This window comes from Thalassophryne amazonica, chromosome 12 (assembly GCF_902500255.1).
Source record: "Thalassophryne amazonica chromosome 12, fThaAma1.1, whole genome shotgun sequence".
In the NCBI taxonomy this organism is placed as follows: Eukaryota; Metazoa; Chordata; class Actinopteri; order Batrachoidiformes; family Batrachoididae; genus Thalassophryne; species Thalassophryne amazonica.
The window spans coordinates 690,899-712,921 of record NC_047114.1 but is presented as its reverse complement, the minus strand read 5'-3'; the positions used below and the strand labels follow the sequence as shown (position 1 = coordinate 712,921).

The window sequence follows — 22,023 nt, the reverse complement described above, 5'->3', positions numbered from 1 at the left end:
ATTGGGGTGATATGGTACTATGAGGTCCCTAAGATAAGATGGGACCTGATTATTCAAAACCTTATAAGTAAGAAGAAGAATTTTAAATTCTATTCTGGAATTAACAGGGAGACAATGAAGAGAGGTCAATATGGGTGAGATATGCTCTCTCCTTCTAGTCCCTGTCAGTACTCTAGCTGCAGCATTTTGAATTAACTGAAGGCTTTTCAGGGAACTTTTAGGACAACCTGATAATAATGAATTACAATAGTCCAGCCTAGAGGAAATAAATGCATGAATTAGTTTTTCAGCATCACTCTGAGACAAGACCTTTCTAATTTTAGAGATATTGCGCAAATGTAAAAGCAGTCCTACATATTTGCTTAATATGCGCTTTGAATGACATATCCTGATCAAAAATGACTCCAAGATTTCTCACAGTATTACTAGAGGTCAGGGTAATGCCATCCAGAGTAAGGATCTGCTTAGACACCATGTTTCTAAGATTTGTGGGGCCAAGTACAATAACTTCAGTTTTATCTGAGTTTAAAAAAGTCTTTATGGGCTGCCTCTACTGGTGGTTGGCTCTCACTGCGGTATTGTATCACTTCCTGTTCCGGAGCACAGAGGTGTTTTTCTGTATCTGTTAGCTGTTTAATCTGCGCAGTTAGATTGATCTAGTTAACTAGATAAAGATTTGTTTCACAGTGTAATCTTCACGTGCCTTAACTAAAGCACTCCCTCTGCTGAATCACCTCTAAATTATTTACACATTATTCACTTTGTGTGTTTTTAGGAATCCGCTAGCTTAGCGCAGCTACTAGCTCTTAGCTGGTTTAGCATGGCGGCTTCTTCTGTCTCTCCCGCACTTTTCCGCTGTGGGTGTGAAATGTTTAGTTATTCCTCGGCCTCCTTTAGCAGTAATGGTACTTGTAATAAGTGTAGCTTATTCGTAGCTTTGGAGGCCAGGCTGGGCGAATTGGAGACTCGGCTCCACACCTTGGAAAATCCTACAGCTAGCCAGGCCCCTGTAGTCGGTGTGGACCAAGGTAGCTTAGCCGCCATTAGTTCCCCTCCAGCAGATCCCGAGCAGCCGGGAAAGCAGGCCGACTGGGTGACTGTGAGGAGGAAGCGTAGTTCTAAACAGAAGCCCCGTGTACACCACCAACCCGTTCACATTTCTAACCGTTTTTCCCCACTCGGCAACACACCCGCCGAGGAACAAACTGTGGTTATTGGCGACTCTGTTTTGAGAAATGTGAAGTTAGCGACACCAGCAACCATAGTCAATTGTCTTCCGGGGGCCAGAGCAGGCGACATTGAAGGAAATTTGAAACTGCTGGCTAAGGCTAAGCGTAAATTTGGTAAGATTGTAATTCACGTCGGCAGTAATGGCACCCGGTTACGCCAATCAGAGGTCCCTAAAATTAACATTGAATCGGTGTGTAACTTTGCAAAAACAATGTCGGACTCTGTAGTTTTCTCTGGGCCCCTCCCCAATCAGACCGGGAGTGACACGTTTAGCCGCATGTTCTCCTTGAATTGCTGGCTGTCTGAGTGGTGTCCAAAAAATGAGGTGGGCTTCATAGATAATTGGCAAAGCTTCTGGGGAAAACCTGGTCTTGTTAGGAGAGACGGCATCCATCCCACTTTGGATGGAGCAGCTCTCATTTCTAGAAATCTGGCCAATTTTCTTAAATCCTCCAAACCGTGACTATCCAGGGTTGGGACCAGGAAGCAGAGTTGTAGTCTTACACACCTCTCTGCAGCTTCTCTCCCCCTGCCATCCCCTCATTACCCCATCCCCGTAGAGACGGTGCCTGCTCCCAGACCACCAATAACCAGTAAAAATCTATTTAAGCATAAAAATTCAAAAAGAAAAAATAATATAGCACCTTCAACTGCACCACAGACTAAAACAGTTAAATGTGGTCTATTAAACATTAGGTCTGCCTTACAGAAACCTGGTTACAGCAGGATGAATATGTTAGTTTAAATGAGTCAACACCCCCGAGTCACACTAACTGCCAGAATGCTCGTAGCACGGGCCGGGGCGGAGGATTAGCAGCAATCTTCCATTCCAGCTTATTAATTAATCAAAAACCCAGACAGAGCTTTAATTCATTTGAAAGCTTGACTCTTAGTCTTGTCCATCCAAATTGGAAGTCCCAAAAAACAGTTTTATTTGTTGTTATCTATCGTCCTCCTGGTCGTTACTGTGAGTTTCTCTGTGAATTTTCAGACCTTTTGTCTGACTTAGTGCTTAGCTCAGATAAGATAATTATAGTGGGCGATTTTAACATCCACACAGATGCTGAGAATGACAGCCTCAACACTGCATTTAATCTATTATTAGACTCTATTGGCTTTGCTCAAAAAGTAAATGAGTCCACCCACCACTTTAATCATATCTTAGATCTTGTTCTGACTTATGGTATGGAAATAGAAGACTTAACAGTATTCCCTGAAAACTCCCTTCTGTCTGATCATTTCTTAATAACATTTACATTTACTCTGATGGACTACCCAGCAGTGGGGAATAAGTTTCATTACACTAGAAGTCGTTCAGAAAGAGCTGTAACTAGGTTTAAGGATATGATTCCTTCTTTATGTTCTCTAATGCCATATACCAACACAGTGCAGAGTAGCTACCTAAACTCTGTAAGTGAGATAGAGTATCTCGTCAATATTTTTACATCCTCATTGAAGACAACTTTGGATGCTGTAGCTCCTCTGAAAAAGAGAGCTTTAAATCAGAAGTGCCTGACTCCGTGGTATAACTCACAAACTCGCAGCTTAAAGCAGATAACCCGTAAGTTGGAGAGGAAATGGCGTCTCACTAATTTATAAGATCTTCACTTAGCCTGGAAAAAGAGTCTGTTGCTCTATAAAAAAGCCATCCGTAAAGCTAGGACATCTTACTACTCATCACTAATTGAAGAAAATAAGAACCCCAGGTTTCTTTTCAGCACTGTAGCTAGGCTGACAAAGAGTCAGAGCTCTATTGAGCCGAGTATTCCTTTAACTTTAACTAGTAATGACTTCATGACTTTCTTTGCTAATAAAATTTTATTAGAGAAAAAAATTACTCATAACCATCCCATCTCCGATTGTTCTGTCTGAGTTATTTTCATTAGTTACTTCATCCAAACCATCAACATGTTTATTAGACCCCATTCCTACCAGGCTGCTCAAGGAAGCCCTACCATTATTTAATGCTTCGATCTTAAATATGATCATTCTATCTTTATTAGTTGGCTATGTACCACAGGCTTTTAAGGTGGCAGTAATTAAACCATTACTTAAAAAGCCATCACTTGACCAAGCTATCTTAGCTAATTATAGGCCAATCTCCAACCTTCCTTTTCTCTCAAAAATTCTTGAAAGGGTAGTTGTAAAACAGCTAACTGATCATCTGCAGAGGAATGGTCTATTTGAAGAGTTTCAGTCAGGTTTTAGAATTCATCATAGTACAGAAACAGCATTAGTGAAGGTTACAAATGATCTTCTTATGGCCTCAGACAGTGGACTCATCTCTGTGCTTGTCCTGTTAGACCTCAGTGCTGCTTTTGATACTGCTGACCATAAAATTTTATTACAGAGATTAGAGCATGCCATAGGTATTAAAGGCACTGCGCTGCGGTGGTTTGAATCATATTTATCTAATAGATTACAATTTGTTCATGTAAATGGGGAATCTTCTTCACAGACTAAGGTTAATTATGGAGTTCCACAAGGTTCTGTGCTAGGACCAATTTTATTCACTTTATACATGTTTCCCTTAGGCAGTATTATTAGACAGCATTGCTTAAATTTTCATTGTTACGCAGATGATACCCAGCTTTATCTATCCATGAAGCCAGAGGACACACACCAATTAGCTAAACTGCAGGATTGTCTTACAGACATAAAGACATGGATGACCTCTAATTTCCTGCTTTTAAACTCAGATAAAACTGAAGTTATTGTACTTGGCCCCACAAATCTTAGAAACATGGTGTCTAACCAGATCCTTACTCTGGATGGCATTACCCTGATCTCTAGTAATACTGTGAGAAATCTTGGAGTCATTTTTTGATCAGGATATGTCATTCAAAGCGCATATTAAACAAATATGTAGGACTGCTTTTTTTTTTTTTGCATTTATGCAATATCTCTAAAATTAGAAAGGTCTTGTCTCAGAGTGATGCTGAAAAACTAATTCATGCATTTATTTCCTCTAGGCTGGACTATTGTAATTCATTATTATCAGGTTGTCCTAAAAGTTCCCTAAAAAGCCTTCAGTTAATTCAAAATGCTGCAGCTAGAGTACTGACAGGGACTAGAAGGAGAGAGCATATCTCACCCATATTGGCCTCTCTTCATTGGCTTCCTGTTAATTCTAGAATAGAATTTAAAATTCTTCTTCTTACTTTTAAGGTTTTGAATAATCAGGTCCCATCTTATTTTAGGGACCTCATAGTACCATATCACCCCAATAGAGCGCTTCGCTCTCAGGCTGCAGGCTTACTTGTAGTTCCTAGGGTTTGTAAGAGTAGAATGGGAGGCAGAGCCTTCAGCTTTCAAGCTCTCCTGTGGAACCAGCTCCCAATTCAGATCAGGGAGACAGACACCTTCTCTACTTTTAAGATTAGGCTTAAAACTTTCCTTTTTGCTAAAGCTTATAGTTAGGGCTGGATCAGGTGACCCTGAACCATCCCTTAGTTATGCTGCTATAGACTTAGACTGCTGGGGGGTTCCCATGATGCACTGAGTGTTTCTTTCTCTTTTTGCTCTGTATGCACCACTCTGCATTTAATCATTAGTTATTGATCTCTGCTCCCCTCCACAGCATGTCTTTTTCCTGGTTCTCTCCCTCAGCCCCAACCAGTCCCAGCAGAAGACTGCCCCTCCCTGAGCCTGGTTCTGCTGGAGGTTTCTTCCTGTTAAAAGGGAGTTTTTCCTTCCCACTGTAGCCAAGTGCTTGCTCACAGGGGGTCGTTTTGACCGTTGGGGTTTTACATAATTATTGTATGGCCTTGCCTTACAATATAAAGCGCCTTGGGGCAACTGTTTGTTGTGATTTGGCGCTATATAAATAAAATTTATTGATATTGATCACATCGGTATAACTCTGACTAAACATTTGTTTTACTTCAGACTGTTGCCCCAATGGAACCACACACGACTAATAATGAAATAAGAGCTGTCCAATTTTAAAACATGAGTAATCCATCAGCTGTTAGCCGAACAGAAATGTTCAATGGTATTTCCTGTGAACTTATTGAAGAGAATTGTGACACCTGCAGAGTGATGAGAAACATGTGAGAAATATATTTGATCCCCCCCCTCCCCCATGGACTTTTCCAAAATTTGGTGTCTGTATCACAAGGATGTGTTTCTTGTAGGAATATGATGTTGGCATCAATTTTTCTAATAAAGAGAAATAAAGTTTTCCTTTTAATGCTGTTACAGAATCCCCCTAATGTTGAGAGAAACAATTTTTATCAAGTTAAACTTAAAATCTATCATTTAAGAGACAAAAAATTGGGGGGTGCACCTTGTCTAAACTTGAAGATAGGAACAAGCCTGAGCCTCAAGAACAAACTTAAAGTGTATCTCAAGGGACAAAGAGAAACAATCTCCTGAGATTCTGAGCACCGGAACATATAGACTGAAGAAATCATAGGATTTGTATCTTACTTAAGGAACAATCTCCAGCTGGACTAAGCAGGCAACATGAAATAATCCAAATGAAAGGTCGGTCGTGGCTCACTAGAGGCTGATACCTGGGACATGAGAGGCACATAGAGGCGCCTTAGTAGCGGATACATGATGGCTTAAAACGTGGGTCACTCTTCAAATAATCGCTGACACACCTATCCAGGGTTTTCATGTATCCCATAATCCCTTACGTGCCAGAGAGTCGCTGCAGTCAAACAACATATAGAGAATCCACAGTTGTAAATTAATATTATACTACAAAAATGTATTTTTTATGCTTTTCATCACATTAATAAGAGACTGCTGCATGATACCCTGAAAACTTGCTGAAACAATTATAACAAATAATCCGTGTCTGGTACGTTTAATCTGCGTGGAATTTAATAAACGCAAACCGAATTTCAGCGGTAGAGGATGAATGAATGAATGAATTTCAGACATATTATATATATTAGTCTGGAACAAAGAGGACAAACAGTGTTGTAAAGAACAATAATCAAGACATTAAACTTCACTTTCCCCCAGAACGACATGATCAGGAAGCGATTGTAGCTCACAGCAGCTCCCATTGAAAATAACAGAGAGACAGACTGTGATTCTCACGTTTACATAAAATAAACACAATAACATCTATAAACCCAGAGAATATATTCACAAGAGTTTTAGGCACAATATAAAAATAGTTTTATGTTGCGATGTTAATGGTGTCCGTGTGCAGCGGTTAAAGTGCAGCGTGATCAGAGCGTCTCAGTGCAGTTCTCAATGTTACTGAGATCTCGCAGCGCGGCGACCTCTCCGAGGTTTTGCGGGATTTGAAACCTGAAAAGGGCGGATGTGTGGCTCATTATTCATGGTTTATTATTTGGTGGGACCGAGACTTCACCAGTCCGTGACACTGCCCTGAACCTTAAACATCAAATTTCATCATCATAATAATAATAAAAATACATAATATGGACAAAGTGATTTCAATCCTCAGACTTTAGCCCCCAAGCAACCAAACTTTAATAAAAGTCACAAAACCTCAAGGAGCTCAGGAGGATGCGTGTGTGCGTCCTGGCCGCCGTGTTTCCCAACTGGAACTGTACGGACAGAAACGGTATGACAATGGGGTTTCACCTCGTAGGAGAGTTTGTATTTGTTAGCAGGTTTCTAAGGCAACTGTAAATTGTAAAATAAAACACCAGTATCAAGATCAGTTAGGTAGTGAGGAATTTGCACAACATAACAGAAAAATCAGTGTTGCTGGGCTTCAAACATGTGGGTGAAGTCCTACACAGCGGCCTCCTATGGAATACTCAGATGTTTACAATCATCAAGTCCCCACATATGTACATTAGACTCATATATACATATTTCACTCCACATACACCTTGTCAAATATGGCAGCTGTGTTGGTGTCCAGGTCACATGACCACTGACCTGGATGTCCAATTTCAAGAATATAGCTGTCTAGTGTCTACACATCCGAAAACTTTGCTTTGGCTGCCAGATGGGTGTCAGCCATTATCAGGTACAAACAAGACTGCAACAGCGGCATCGTGATGTCACACCTGCATTAGGATGAACTCCCACCACAAGCCAGGACCAGATCTGACCAGAATCTGATCTGCGTCATCTCGACAAATAATGTGATAGAAGTCAACCTGCACCATCACCATTTCCAGGCCTCTGATACTCCACATGGCAACACTCTGTGTCAACACCCAACAGTCGATGGTTAACACCGGCAGGACACATCGTTAGTGACGTCAGCCACATCATACCAGACTGCCACTAAATACAGGGTGACTGCCACTAAATACAGGGTGACCCCCCCCCCAAAAAAACCCAGAACCCATAAAAATGATAATAAATCCTTCAGACGTTTGGAACAATCGTCTTCCCCAAACAAGGGAAAGACATTTTGGCTGGAGGCCTGTTTCACCAACAAATCCAACCATTTGGAAAGAACATGACACAAAGTGACCAAGATAAACTTTGGGGAATGTTCATACAGTGACTGAACTTTAAGTTTGTAGTATTTATTAGTTTTTATGAGGGTTTTTTTTGGCGGGGGGGGGGGGTTCACTCTGTGCATTAGATCTAAATGTATATACTGGATTTGTGGAGATAAAAAAAAAGTACTTTTATGGCTTCAGTGCTGTTTTAATGTCGAGCAGTGTGGGTGAAACTGAAGTGGAATATTAGTAAGAAGTAGACATTACGGTCCCCAAACCGGACTGTGACTCAGGGAGGTGTAGCTGTGAGCGTCTGGAGGTCCGACCTCACCCAGCCGAGCCGTGGGAGAACACGTGTTCGGACCACTCCCTGGAACACTGGAGGATATCGTTTTTCATGGCGGAGTGCTCGGCTAATCCCAATACCAGTTCGACTGGCCCACTTGTCTTTTGAGGGAGGCTGTGGCGGGGCGCGGTGCTGCCGGCGGTCTGGCTGTCACAGCGAGTCCAAAGACCACATTGTCTGCTGGAACTTTTAGAACCAGGAGAATAAAAGTATGTGGACAATGGAGCTGTTCAGTAACATGAACTAGCCGGGCTGGTGAAGAACACTGGCAGCACCAGACACACATCAACTTACTGCACGAATCTAAACGAAGGTTTGGGGTACAAGTCGTACGACACATTAAAAATGGTGAAATATTCACGGTTAAACTTTTCCTGTGGACTCGTTTTCAGATGGAGTCAGCGTCTTTTTAGTGACATAATACATGTGATGTTTATGGTGGCGTCTGGGAGCAGCAGTGGAACCGCATTGGGTCCTGGACGTCAACCACCCGGGCTGACAGCTGGTGCACTTCCACCTCACAAAGTTAACCTTCGTTCTGCCACAGGTGAAACGTGGACATGTCCTGGACCTCCAGTCGCTGGGATACACTGAGGGACCTGCGTGTTGGACCGTGTCCAGAGAAAGACACCACATGGACAACATGATGTTGACTCACATGCAGGTGAAACACACTTGAATTTCCCAAAGTAGCTGCTTGTTTCACACAAAATCATTCCAGATGTACCAAAGGAGAGACCTGTACGAGGACATCCAGTTTTCACCTTTGGTCAGTGTTCAGCATCAAAGTCTCACCACCCCACAGTAAGACAGGAAGGAGCAGCACCAAAAACGTGTACCTTGATTCAGCAAAGGCCCAGGGACCTCAGGAGCCTCCCGAAGCTCTGCCCCAGTGTCAAAGACTGAAGACTCAGACTCATGACTGCCACTGCTACGTGAAGTCAATCTCTGTCCAGCGTCAGCGTCTCTTAAAACCCGTTACAAACAGAAGGTAAAGTCTGGAGGCCTTCACCACATGGTACAGCTGCAGCTCCAGTGGACCCGCAGACCCTGTAGGTGGCTTTGAGTAAAGCTAGCACAAATCAGATAGCTAATACATATGTCGCCCCATTTTCACACATTTGCTTCAGGTTCCATCACAGCACAGAAACTGAGGATTCGACCAGCTGTACCGTTGTGTCAGATATTTTACTCAACTACTAGAAGTTAAAAGACTCAGAGGAACTGAAAACGGTTTTCCCCATCCCGTTGTTCCGCACAGAGTTCAGTCAATGGTTCCAAATATCTGGACAACAAGCAACACAGCAATGTTTAAGACATCCTCACGACGGCTGACACAAACAATACATGCGACGCTCAGTCACATGACTGTGGGAAAGATGTCTGACTTGGCTATGGCTTCGGACATAAAGAGGGCGGGGCTTCCTTTTCTCCTTTTTACACCTGTTTGTGATTCTGGACTGTTTCCACTTTAACTTCCTTTTTATGCACTCCAGGGCAGCATGTTTTAATTTCAACAGTATTTATTAAGTATTTCAAAGATTCACGAGCCACAGTGGTAATGACCGTGTGAAATAAAATATCAGCCTGAACTGGGCGTGTCCCCACGTTAAAAAGCTTCAGAAACATCAGTCGGCTTGTTCTTCCTCACCGACTCTTCTGGGCTTTTTGCCCTCAGTTATTTCTTCTGGAAAAAGCCCATAATAGAAGCTTGTTTGGTTCCTTTGTTGGCAGCTGTTTTTTTCTGAGTTTTCTTCTCGTCTTCTTTGCTGCTTGCTTGTAGTTTTTTCGCTGGAACAGGGTCTTTGGGAGCATGTTTGGTCACCGGAACATCATCTTCTGTTTCTGAGTACGATTCGCTCTCGTAGCCTTTTTCTGTCACTAATAAAAACAAAAGAGAAGCTACAGTTAAAAAATAAGCACCGTAACCAGCAGTCACGATGGAATATTTAACAGTCCAGAAGCTGCAGGATTTATGGATCCTGTTTGTTCTGGACACCGTGAGACTGACAAGATGCAACAAAGAAGATTAAAGGATAAATTCACTTTTTAGGGACTCATTAAAACGTTGTGGCCAGTTGAACCTCAGAGGTGTTTCTGCTCACCTTTGACAAATGCTGTTTGCTCGGAAACCTTTACGCTGGTTTCTTGTTATTCCACGGGTCAACAGGCCAGCCTCACTGAGAGTTACAAAAACCCACCGTGTGCTCAAAACAGCAACGAAATAACACCAACCTACGACCTAAATCACCAGAACTCTGGAAAAAACCTTGAAGAATTACAGCCCGTTCAACGTGGATTTTTAATAATCTGCTGGATGACAGGATGCCTGTGATGCCGTTTAACGTCTCTTCCAGCCCGTTTGCTTTGTGTGAATGCAGCAGATGGTAAACTTCCTGTATTTTAATTTAATGTGACCACAAAAAACATGTTTGGAAGTTAATCATAAAGTGCACAGGTCTGTTATTAGTGACACAATTAAAATTTGGGGAAATCAGATGATGTACAGTAGTGTTCAGAGTAATAGTAGTGCTATGTGAGTAAAAAGATTAATCCAGGTTTTGAGTATATTTCTTATTGTTACATGGGAAACAAGGTACCAGTAGATTCAGTAGATTCTCACAAATCCAACAAGACCAAGCATTCATGATATGCACACTCTTAAGGCTATGAAATTGGACTATTAGTAAAAAAAAAGTAGAAAAGGGGGTGTTAACAATAATAGTAGTGTGGCATTCAGTCAGTGAGTTTGTCAATTTTGTGGAACAAACAGGTGTGAATCAGGTGTCCCCTATTTAAGGATGAAGCCAGCACCTGTTGAACATGCTTTTCTCTTTGAAAGCCTGAGGAAAATGGGACGTTCAGGACACTGTTCAGAAGAACAGTGTAGTTTGATTAAAAAGTTGATTGGAGAGGGGAAAACTTATACACAGGTGCAAAAAATTATAGGCTGTTCATCTACAATGATCTCCAATGCTTTAAAATGGACAAAAAAACCAGAGACGCGTGGAAGAAAATGGAAAACAACCATCAAAATGGATAGAAGAATAACCAGAATGGCAAAGGCTCACCCACTGATCAGCTCCAGGATGATCAAAGACAGTCTGGAGTTACCTGTAAGTGCTGTGACAGTTAGAAGACGCCTGTGTGAAGCTAATTTATTTACAAGAATCCCCCGCAAAGTCCCTCTGTTAAATAAAAGACGTGCAGAAGAGGTTACAATTTGCCAAAGAACACATCAACTGGCCTAAAGAGAAATGGAGGAATATTTTGTGGACTGATGACAGTAAAATTGTTCTTTTTGGGTCCAAGGGCCGCAAATATGTGAGATGACCCCCAAACTCTGAATTCAAGCCACAAGTCACAGTGAAGACAGTGAAGCATGGTGGTGCAAGCATCATGATATGGGCATGTTTCTCCTACTATGGTGTTGGGCCTATATATCACATACCAGGTATCATGGATCAGTTTGGATATGTCAAAATACTTGAAGAGGTCATGTTGCCTTATGCTGAAGAGGACATGTCCTTGAAATGGGTGTTTCAACAAGACAATGACCCCAAGCACACTAGTAAACCAGCAAAATCTTGGTTCCAAACCAACAAAATTAATGCCTCGCAGATGTGAAGAAATCATGAAAAACTGTGGTTATACAACTAAATACTAGTTTAGTGACTCACAGGATTGATAAAAAAAGCAGTTTGAACATAATAGTTTTGAGTTTGTAGCATCAACAGCAGATGCTACTATTATTGTGAACACCCCCTTTTCTACTTTTTTTTTTTTTTTTTTTTTACTAATAGCCCAATTTCATAGCCTTAAGAGTGTGCATATCATGAATGCTTGGTCTTGTTGGATTTGTGAGAATCTACTGAATCTACTGGTACCTTGTTTCCCATGTAACAATAAGAAATATACTCAAAACCTGGATTAATCTTTTAGTCACATAGCACTACTATTATTCTGAACACTACTGTAATTAGCGTTATTTAAGCACCCTGTGAGCACAGCTGCTTTCGGAAAATGGACTTTTTCTTCTGTGACAAAAATGGAAAAGGTGCATCAAACCCCCAGAGGCCCGACAGATTATGAGGCTTTACTCTGACTAAAGCTGAAAATGAAAGTCTGTCTCTCAAAACAAACCGCAAACTACAAGTAGCATTAGCACATGCAGTCACACATTAACAGTTAGCGTTAGCATACGCAATCACGCTGACTGTGCTTGATGCTACCCGTTGAGGGCGTAGCCAGTGTCTACCTCAGAGATTGGGGAGTGTGTATGTGTGTGACTGCAGCGACATTTCATCCACCATCTTGTGTAAGGAACTGAGTAGAAAATGTACTGACTGTAAATTCTCTCCACACTCGGTCAGTGATTTTTCATAACTGTATTCTTGTGTGCTCAGACTGAACACTTCTCACTGTGATCACTTCAGACTGTCAGCAGCCTTCGTTACTGTGATTCTGAAGCGTTCGGTAATTAGCCAGCGGACTGGATGATGATGACCAGACGTCCTCCTCCCTAAACTTTGTGGTGTAAGCAGTGAGCACATCACTTTGTTTACTTTGTGGAACTTCATTCAAGTCCTTTAACAAGAAGGCCGACCAAGCGCCTCCTTACTGCCTGGTTCACTAAATGATGACATCGGCTCTCGTTTTGATCTCATCTGTGAAATGTGTCGCCAGCAGCTGGCATTGTGTGGCAGCTGTTGGCATCAACCACAGGTTAGATTAATGCTGACCGCAGTCTGGCCATATTTGAAGTTTCAGACACATTTTGTCAAATTCTCTTTCCTCATTGTGAATTTAGCACCAGCAGAAAGTTTCAGTCGTACCAATGCATCCTTCTTCATCCACAAAGGTCCGAGTCTTCAGCACGCGTCTCCTCTTCCTCACGTTTACATCAGAAGGTCTCTGCTGTCAAATTAAACACCATAACAAGAGAGTTACTAAAACACAAAACGAACTCCGGGCTGTCAGAACACTCAATCGCTTTCTGGACACTTTTAAAGAAGGTTCAATTAAAGTCTCAAATCCATCTCATAACAGGAAATGATGTGTCTCATGACCTGATCCATCAAATACTTCTGAATATCTAATCACGCTGTTTGCTTACATGTGAAACAGACTCCGCCTCCTTTCTAAGACACAGCGTCGGTTCTCTCGTGTGCGGCGGTCGTGGAGAATCTGGAATAACTGCAAGGAGTTTAACAAATATAAATTTTCCATATTTAAGAACGTCTTTCAAATTTTTCTACTTTCAAGTCTTAAATTACATGTTCAATTTAATTTTCCACTCATAAAATAATCATCCCACCATCGTCATCATCACTGCTGTCCGGCTCAGGTTTCTTAATCCGCCTCCGCTTTTTCTTCTCCATTTTCTCCTCCTCGCTGTCAGAAGGTTCCGCTCGCTTGGTTTTGCTTCAGGAGGAAGGAAAAAAATAAGTAATTCAAACATTCTTCAAACCATGTCTGTTTTTTCCTTATTCAACAGTTAGCATCATCTGTTATGTTAACTTGGGAAGTGGCTATGAGTAGCGCTCAAATGACAAATATTTTTGGAGACCAATACAATACAGACACTGGAAAATACCCCAAAATAAATAAATAAATAAATAAAAATCTATGATACCAATCATATCTGTTGATCTATACAGAATATATATATATATATACACACACACAGCAGCAACTCCAATCACCTCATTATCATCATCATCAGCAGGAAAAGTATAAGACAAATCTCTCCACCTGATCTCAGATTTGAACATGCACGAAATGTTCTGATGAACTCCGCCGACATCAACTGACAAGGAACTTATTTTACGCTTCATAAAAAATTTATTCATATTAAAATAAATAAATAAATCACACACAGCCTCGATCGCTGTGCCTGTTGGCTGCGATATCGAAATGATATTGCTCCCCCCTTTTTTCTGAACTCACATCCAAACTCCTGTCACTCTGCTGAATCAGTGAATGATCTGCTGTTGCTGCGGCCACTATGCTGTGGTCATGGAGTGCTCTGTGTGGTATTTGTGCATCTTCTGGACTTGCAGAAATCAGGTGCAGCTTCATACTTCAAGCCGACCATTCCGGTTTGTGAGAGGATTCTGGGCGGACCTTGTAAGATCCTGCCGGCAGCTGAGCACATCTTTGGCATCACGGGGCGTTCCAACACAATTTCATGACCACACCAGGACCTCCGAATGGACCCAGTCCCTGTGTAACAGGGGTTTAAGCCACCACGCTGCTAACTATAAATATTACCAACAACCAAGGAACATCACACTGCCTCCACTGTGATGGGCAGTTGTTATGTCACATCACTTAGCACTGACATAAAACAGACTTCTTGTCTGTTTTAGCCCCACCTCATTGGCAGAATAGCGACCACTTGTCTCTTGTGGCTGTACAACTCTGATTTAAAATGAGTGACAGCTGGTTGCTTTGACTCTGTCTCACTGCTAATGTGTTCAAGGGGTGATGGGGGTCCCAGCCATGCACGATGGCATTGTAAACAATGTCAGTGAAGTGCCCTCTGCCTGACAAGCTATTTAATGACACCATTTCCAACAGCCAAACTGTTTTACACTGTTTACTTCACAATGAAAGTTTTTACATCTGCAAAAATAATGGTGATACCAATATTTGTGGAAGGCTCATTATCGACCAATATTATCGGCCAACTGATATATCGGTCAGGCTCCAGTTATATTAGATTAGAAAAACATAATTAATCCCCAAGGGGAAACTTAACTGCCACCGAGTTAAGAGTGGAGGACAGCATCTCTCTTACGTGAAGACACACCTTTGGCAATCTTTCTTCATGTCTTCTGGCGGCAACTCTGCAGCGACTTCCTGTACGTCTTCAGGTTCTGGACTTGGCTGCAGCTGCTGCTCTGTTGTGTTTGGTGATGACTGGGCTTGTTCCTCAACCTTCACAGCTTTCTCATGTTTCTCTGAAGAAAGGAGGAAGAACTTAAGCTGGAAAATCTGTGAGCAAATTCAGTCTGCAGTCACGCTCCTAAGATCAATCAATCAATCAATCAATTTTTTTATATAGCGCCAAATCACAACAAACAGTTGCCCCAAGGCGCTTTATATTGTAAGGCAAGGCCATACAATAATTACAGAAAAACCCCAACGGTCAAAACGACCCCCTGTGAGCAAGCACTTGGCTACAGTGGGAAGGAAAAACTCCCTTTTAACAGGAAGAAACCTCCAGCAGAACCAGGCTCAGGGAGGGGCAGTCTTCTGCTGGGACTGGTTGGGGCTGAGGGAGAGAACCAGGAAAAAGACATGCTGTGGAGGGGAGCAGAGATCGATCACTAATGATTAAATGCAGAGTGGTGCATACAGAGCAAAAAGAGAAAGAAACAGTGCATCATGGGAACCCCCCAGCAGTCTACGTCTATAGCAGCATAACTAAGGGATGGTTCAGGGTCACCTGATCCAGCCCTAACTATAAGCTTTAGCAAAAAGGAAAGTTTTAAGCCTAATCTTAAAAGTAGAGAGGGTGTCTGTCTCCCTGATCTGAATTGGGAGCTGGTTCCACAGGAGAGGAGCCTGAAAGCTGAAGGCTCTGCCTCCCATTCTACTCTTACAAACCCTAGGAACTACAAGTAAGCCTGCAGTCTGAGAGCGAAGCGCTCTATTGGGGTGATATGGTACTACGAGGTCCCTAAGATAAGATGGAACCTGATTATTCAAAACCTTATAAGTAAGAAGAAGAATTTTAAATTCTATTCTAGAATTAACAGGAAGCCAATGAAGAGAGGCCAATATGGGTGAGATATGCTCTCTCCTTCTAGTCCCCGTCAGTACTCTAGCTGCAGCATTTTGAATTAACTGAAGGCTTTTTAGGGAACTTTTAGGACAACCTGATAATAATGAATTACAATAGTCCAGCCTAGAGGAAATAAATGCATGAATTAGTTTTTCAGCATCACTCTGAGACAAGACCTTTCTGATTTTAGAGATATTGCGTAAATGCAAAAAAGCAGTCCTACATATTTGTTTAATATGCGCTTTGAATGACATATCCTGATCAAAAATGACTCCAAGATTTCTCACAGTATTACTAGAGGTCAGGGTAATGCCATCCAGAGTAAGGATCTGGTTAGACACCATGTTTCTAAGATTTGTGGGGCCAAGTACAATAACTTCAGTTTTATCTGAGTTTAAAAGCAGGAAATTAGAGGTCATCCATGTCTTTATGTCTGTAAGACAATCCTGCAGTTTAGCTAATTGGTGTGTGTCCTCTGGCTTCATGGATAGATAAAGCTGGGTATCATCTGCGTAACAATGAAAATATAAGCAATACCGTCTAATAATACTGCCTAAGGGAAGCATGTATAAAGTGAATAAAATTGGTCCTAGCACAGAACCTTGTGGAACTCCATAATTAACTTTAGTCTGTGAAGAAGATTCCCCATTTACATGAACAAATTGTAATCTATTAGACAAATATGATTCAAACCACCGCAGTGCAGTGCCTTTAATACCTATGGCATGCTCTAATCTCTGTAATAAAATTTTATGGTCAACAGTATCAAAAGCAGCACTGAGGTCTAACAGAACAAGCACAGAGATGAGTCCACTGTCCGAAGCCATAAGAAGATCATTTGTAACCTTCACTAATGCTGTTTCTGTACTATGATGAATTCTAAAACCTGACTGAAACTCTTCAAATAGACCATTCCTCTGCAGATGATCAGTTAGCTGTTTTACAACTACCCTTTCAAGAATTTTTGAGAGAAAAGGAAGGTTGGAGATTGGCCTATAATTAGCTAAGATAGCTGGGTCAAGTGATGGCTTTTTAAGTAATGGTTTAATTACTGCCACCTTAAAAGCCTGTGGTACATAGCCAACTAACAAAGATAGATTGATCATATTTAAGATCGAAGCATTAAATAATGGTAGGGCTTCCTTGAGCAGCCTGGTAGGAATGGGGTCTAATAAACATGTTGACGGTTTGGATGAAGTAACTAATGAAAATAACTCAGACAGAACAATCGGAGAGAAAGAGTCTAACCAAATACCGGCATCACTGAAAGCAGCCAAAGATAACGATACGACTTTGGGATGGTTATGAGTAATTTTTTCTCTAATAGTTAAAATTTTGTTAGCAAAGAAAGTCATGACGTCATTACTAGTTAAAGTTAATGGAATACTCAGCTCAATAGAGCTCTGACTCTTTGTCAGCCTGGCTACAGTGCTGAAAAGAAACCTGGGGTTGTTCTTATTTTATTCAATTAGTGATGAGTAGAAAGATGTCCTAGCTTTACGGAGGGCTTTTTTATAGAGCAACAGACTCTTTTCCAGGCTAAGTGAAGATCTTCTAAATTAGTGAGACGCCATTTCCTCTCCAACTTATGGGTTATCTGCTTTAAGCTACGAGTTTGTGAGTTATACCACGGAGTCAGGCACTTCTGATTTAAAGCTCTCTTTTTTAGAGGAGCTACAGCATCCAAAGTTGTCTTCAATGAGGATGTAAAACTATTGACGAGATACTCTATCTCACTTACAGAGTTTAGGTAGCTACTCTGCACTGTGTTGGTATATGGCATTAGAGAACATAAAGAAGGAATCATATCCTTAAACCTAGTTACAGCGCTTTCTGAAAGACTTCTAGTGTAATGAAACTTATTCCCCACTGCTGGGTAGTCCATCAGAGTAAATGTAAATGTTATTAAGAAATGATCAGACAGAAGAGAGTTTTCAGGGAATACTGTTAAGTCTTCTATTTCCATACCATAAGTCAGAACAAGATCTAAGATATGATTAAAGTGGTGGGTGGACTCATTTACTTTTTGAGCAAAGCCAATAGAGTCTAATAATAGATTAAATGCAGTGTTGAGGCTGTCATTCTCAGCATCTGTGTGGATGTTAAAATCGCCCACTATAATTATCTTATCTGAGCTAAGCACTAAGTCAGACAAAAGGTCTGAAAATTCACAGAGAAACTCACAGTAACGACCAGGTGGACGATAGATAATAACAAATAAAACTGTTTTTTGGGACTTCCAATTTGGATGGACAAGACTAAGAGTCAAGCTTTCAAATGAATTAAAGCTCTGTCTGGGTTTTTGATTAATTAATAAGCTGGAATGGAAGATTACTGCTAATCCTCCGCCCCGGCCCGTGCTACGAGCATTCTGACAGTTAGTGTGACTCGGGGGTGTTGACTCATTTAAACTAACATATTCATCCTGCTGTAACCAGGTTTCTGTAAGGCAGAATAAATCAATATGTTGATCAATTATTATATCATTTACCAACAGGGACTTAGAAGAGAGAGACCTAATGTTTAATAGACCACATTTAACTGTTTTAGTCTGTGGTGCAGTTGAAGGTGCTATATTATTTTTTCTTTTTGAATTTTTATGCTTAAATAGATTTTTGCTGGTTATTGGTAGTCTGGGAGCAGGCACCGTCTCTACGGGGATGGGGTAATGAGGGGATGGCAGGGGGAGAGAAGCTGCAGAGAGGTGTGTAAGACTACAACTCTGCTTCCTGGTCCCAACCCTGGATAGTCACGGTTTGGAGGATTTAAGAAAATTGGCCAGATTTCTAGAAATGCGAGCTGCTCCATCCAAAGTGGGATGGATGCCGTCTCTCCTAACAAGACCAGGTTTTCCCCAGAAGCTTTGCCAATTATCTATGAAGCCCACCTCATTTTTTGGACACCACTCAGACAGCCAGCAATTCAAGGAGAACATGCGGCTAAACATGTCACTCCCGGTCCGATTGGGGAGGGGCCCAGAGAAAACTACAGAGTCCGACATTGTTTTTGCAAAGTTACACACGATTTAATGTTAATTTTAGTGACCTCCGATTGGCGTAACCGGGTGTCATTACTGCCGACGTGAATTACAATCTTACCAAATTTACGCTTAGCCTTAGCCAGCAGTTTCAAATTTCCTTCAATGTCGCCTGCTCTGGCCCCCGGAAGACAATTGACTATGGTTGCTGGTGTCGCTAACTTCACATTTCGCAAAACAGAGTCGCCAATAACCAGAGTTTGATCTTCGGCGGGTGTGTCGTCGAGTGGGGAAAAACGGTTAGAGATGTGAATGGGTTGGCGGTGTACACGGGGCTTCTGTTTAGGGCTACGCTTCCTCCTCACAGTCACCCAGTCAGCCTGCTTTCCCGGCTGCTCGGGATCTGCCAGGGGGGAACTAACGGCGGCTAAGCTACCTTGGTCCGCACCGACTACAGGGGCTTGGCTAGCTGTAGAATTTTCCACAGTGCGGAGCCGAGTCTCCAATTCGCCCAGCCTGGCCTCCAAAGCTACGAATAAGCTACACTTATTACAAGTACCGTTACTGCTAAAGGAGGCCGAGGAATAACTAAACATTTCACACCCAGAGCAGAAAAGTGCGGGAGAGACAGGAGAAGCCGCCATGCTAAATCGGCTAAGAGCTAGTAGCTACGCTAAGCTAGCGGATTCCTAAAAACACGCAAAGTGAATAATGTGTAAATAATTTAGAGGTGATTCAGCAGAAGGAGTGCTTTAGTTAAGGCACGTAAAGATTACACTGGGAAACAAATCGTAATCTAGATAACTAGATCAATCTAACTGCGCAGATTAAACAGCTAACAGATACAGAAAAACACCGCTGTGCTCCGGAACAGGAAGTGATACAATACCGCAGTGAGAGCCAACCACCAGTAGAGGCAAGCCATCTATTCTGTATTCATCTGTATAGATCTGTATTCAGTCGTGTCAGCGGTCCAGAGTCCATAACCGCGATATAGTGCCCCAGTCTGCAGGAGCGTCTTCCCACAGGCCATCGGATTCCTCAAATCCTTTTAAAATATCTATCAGACCACCAGAACCCCAGACTGTATCCTCCTGGACAAACCCTCTGTGATGTCACCTGCACGTTTTCTAGAGAGTGGCTTTGAAGCTGAAATAGTGTAGCTCTAAAGGTCGCCATCTTGGCAGTGTTAACACCGCCTAGGACCGGCCAACTCATAGATGCATAAAGAGGTTCAGTGTAACCAAGATCACGTGTGACCTGAGTTGGATGAAAGAAACCAGAACACATCCTCATCTCAGAGTGACCAAAAAAGCAAAAGCTAACAGGCTAACTTTCATGACGAGTGGCATGGATGTGGGGATAAAAAAAAAAAAAAAAAAATCATACCCAGCTTACTGTTTCAGTAACCGTGGGATAAAAGTGGAGCTAATGCCACCAAGATGCTAATCCCTGCTAACTGTGCTAACATACACATTAAATAACACCACAATTTCACTTGACAGAAATACTGGAGCACAGACATCTTAGTCTGTTAGCAAAGTTATTCGCACCATAAGCCAAATTATCTTAGGTATGTGAAATAAAATGGCACAAAGGACAGCCAGCAGCATTGCTAGTGGCCTATACTTGGACTACCTGTCACTCAAAGCAACCCCACCCCTAATTATTCCTAACTTTATGGCTTAAAATATCTTAAACTGAGTTATTAAAAAATAAATAAAGTTTCACCCCACACAGCTGTCATGAATGGCTAAGCTATCTACAGAGACCAACACTGTTTTTGTACCAGGCTGTAAACATGTTAATTTCTCCTATAATGTTAGACATTTTAACATGGGGGTCTATGGGAAGTGACCCCACCCATCCCCACGTGAAGACAACTCATGGACATAATGCATTCCAAAGTCCCAAACCCAAAAACCAAGTCTTAACGCTCAAACTGCCAAAATGTGCTCACAATGATGGTTTAGAAACAGTAGGCTCAAAGCGCAGGCACATGTCACTGTCAGTTACTGTCTTAATGTTACTCACTTGCTGTTTGAAATCCAAAGAAGTTGATCACTGGACTGGACTTTCCAGATGTGTTGCTTTTTGGAGGTTCTGCCTACAGAGAGAAAGAAACAAATCTAACACCATTAAAAAAAAAAAAAAACTCCTGCAGGCACAACAAATCCCACCACGGCCGTGTCTTCCTTCTGCTCCCTGTTTTTGTCTTTGTCCGTGTCCTGGACCTTAGCTACGGTCTTATTTGCAAACATTCCCATAATGCCTTTGGGCGGCTTGTTGGGAGGTTTGGAAGTCAGACTGGCATCTCCGTTCACGCAGTGTTTTTTATTTTGCGGCTCTGGGGTGGCAGCTCGTGGTGTTTGTGTGGCCTGCTGCAGCTCCATGGAGGTCATGGGCACGGCGCCGGCACAGCGGATCGCACTGAACCTGCAGAAGCGAGACAAACAGAAGAAAGTCTTCATCCTTTACAAACACCCTGCACTTTTTAATTTAAGGGCCAGCTTCAGTGCACTGTGGTGTGACACAGTCAAAGACATCTATTACAGGTTCACAAAGTTCACGCTGACGTCTTTAAATGTTTTCTTTTGTTCAACAAACTAAATCTCTCAGTCTGCATATTTTACAAGAGGGAGGACAAAGAGACGGACGAACCTGCTGCAGTCTGTCAGGTTGTCTTTGACAGCGTCATAGTCCACGCTGTAGAGGGGGCCGCTGTCTTTCAGCAAGGCTTTCTGCACACTGTACACATGGACGCTGACAACTACACTCATCCTGGTTTTAAAGTCTGCAGAAGAAAATGGCATCAGTGTCCACAGACATGCAGTCAGCATGACATTTATCAAAACTGCTGCTGCACAAACAAGCTTTTCTGACCAAACTTATCCAAGTCAGACATCAAAGGTTGAAAATCTGCAAGGCCAAATCAGAAAAAAGATGGGAAAAAAATAAAAGAATGACTAGTGAGGGAAACCACCAAGATAATGGAGAAACTGTGTAGAGTGCAACTTTTTTTATACTGCTCCATGATGAAAACAAAATACAAAATTCCAGCTCCAGTTTGCCAGAAGGCACATGGGAAACCAGAGTTTAGACTTGATGTTTGCCTGTTTTACAAACCTTCAACAGGCAAATGTTTCTCCACTCACATCCACAGAAGCCTATAATTATGCCACAGCTGTCATAAATGTGTCTTGGTGGCTCCCCTCATGAGTCTCATCAGCACGGTCACTCTGACTTACTCCTTGACACAAACTTTCCATCCAGTACCACACTGTTT

At 42.0% G+C, this 22,023-nt stretch overlaps 1 protein-coding gene across 2 annotated transcripts; it reads right to left on the bottom strand.

The window, feature by feature from the left end:
* Positions 1-6,579: 6,579 nt before the first annotated feature.
* Positions 6,580-21,690, bottom strand: LOC117522559 (DNA polymerase delta subunit 3-like). Of its 2 annotated transcripts, none has more exons than XM_034183996.1 (8): positions 21,399-21,690; positions 20,918-21,173; positions 20,772-20,844; positions 14,783-14,933; positions 13,286-13,392; positions 13,085-13,164; positions 12,804-12,885; positions 6,580-9,849 (listed from the first exon to the last, which is right to left on the bottom strand). In XM_034183996.1, exons 1-8 carry the CDS (start codon positions 21,575-21,577, stop codon positions 9,647-9,649), a joined length of 1,131 nt encoding a protein of 376 aa, XP_034039887.1. In that variant the 5' UTR covers positions 21,578-21,690; the 3' UTR covers positions 6,580-9,646. The 2 variants fall into 2 exon arrangements, with proteins under 2 accessions (XP_034039887.1, XP_034039888.1); XM_034183997.1 differs by having other exon boundaries at positions 6,584-9,849; positions 12,804-12,882; positions 21,399-21,687.
* Between the last annotated feature and the right edge of the window lie 333 nt (positions 21,691-22,023).

What these genes read in the sequence shown, in the direction of transcription:
- LOC117522559 (XM_034183996.1), bottom strand. Translation starts at nt 21,577, where the DNA reads ATGCTGACTGCATGTCTGTGGACACTGATGCCATTTTCTTCTGCAGAC. An exon ending in ATGAAGAAAGATTGCCAAAG is followed by an intron (nt 13,393 to 14,782) that starts GTGTGTCTTCAC and finishes TTCCTCCTGAAG; the next exon opens with CAAAACCAAGCGAGCGGAAC. An exon ending in AGGCGGAGTCTGTTTCACAT is followed by an intron (nt 12,886 to 13,084) that starts GTAAGCAAACAG and finishes TTAATTTGACAG; the next exon opens with CAGAGACCTTCTGATGTAAA.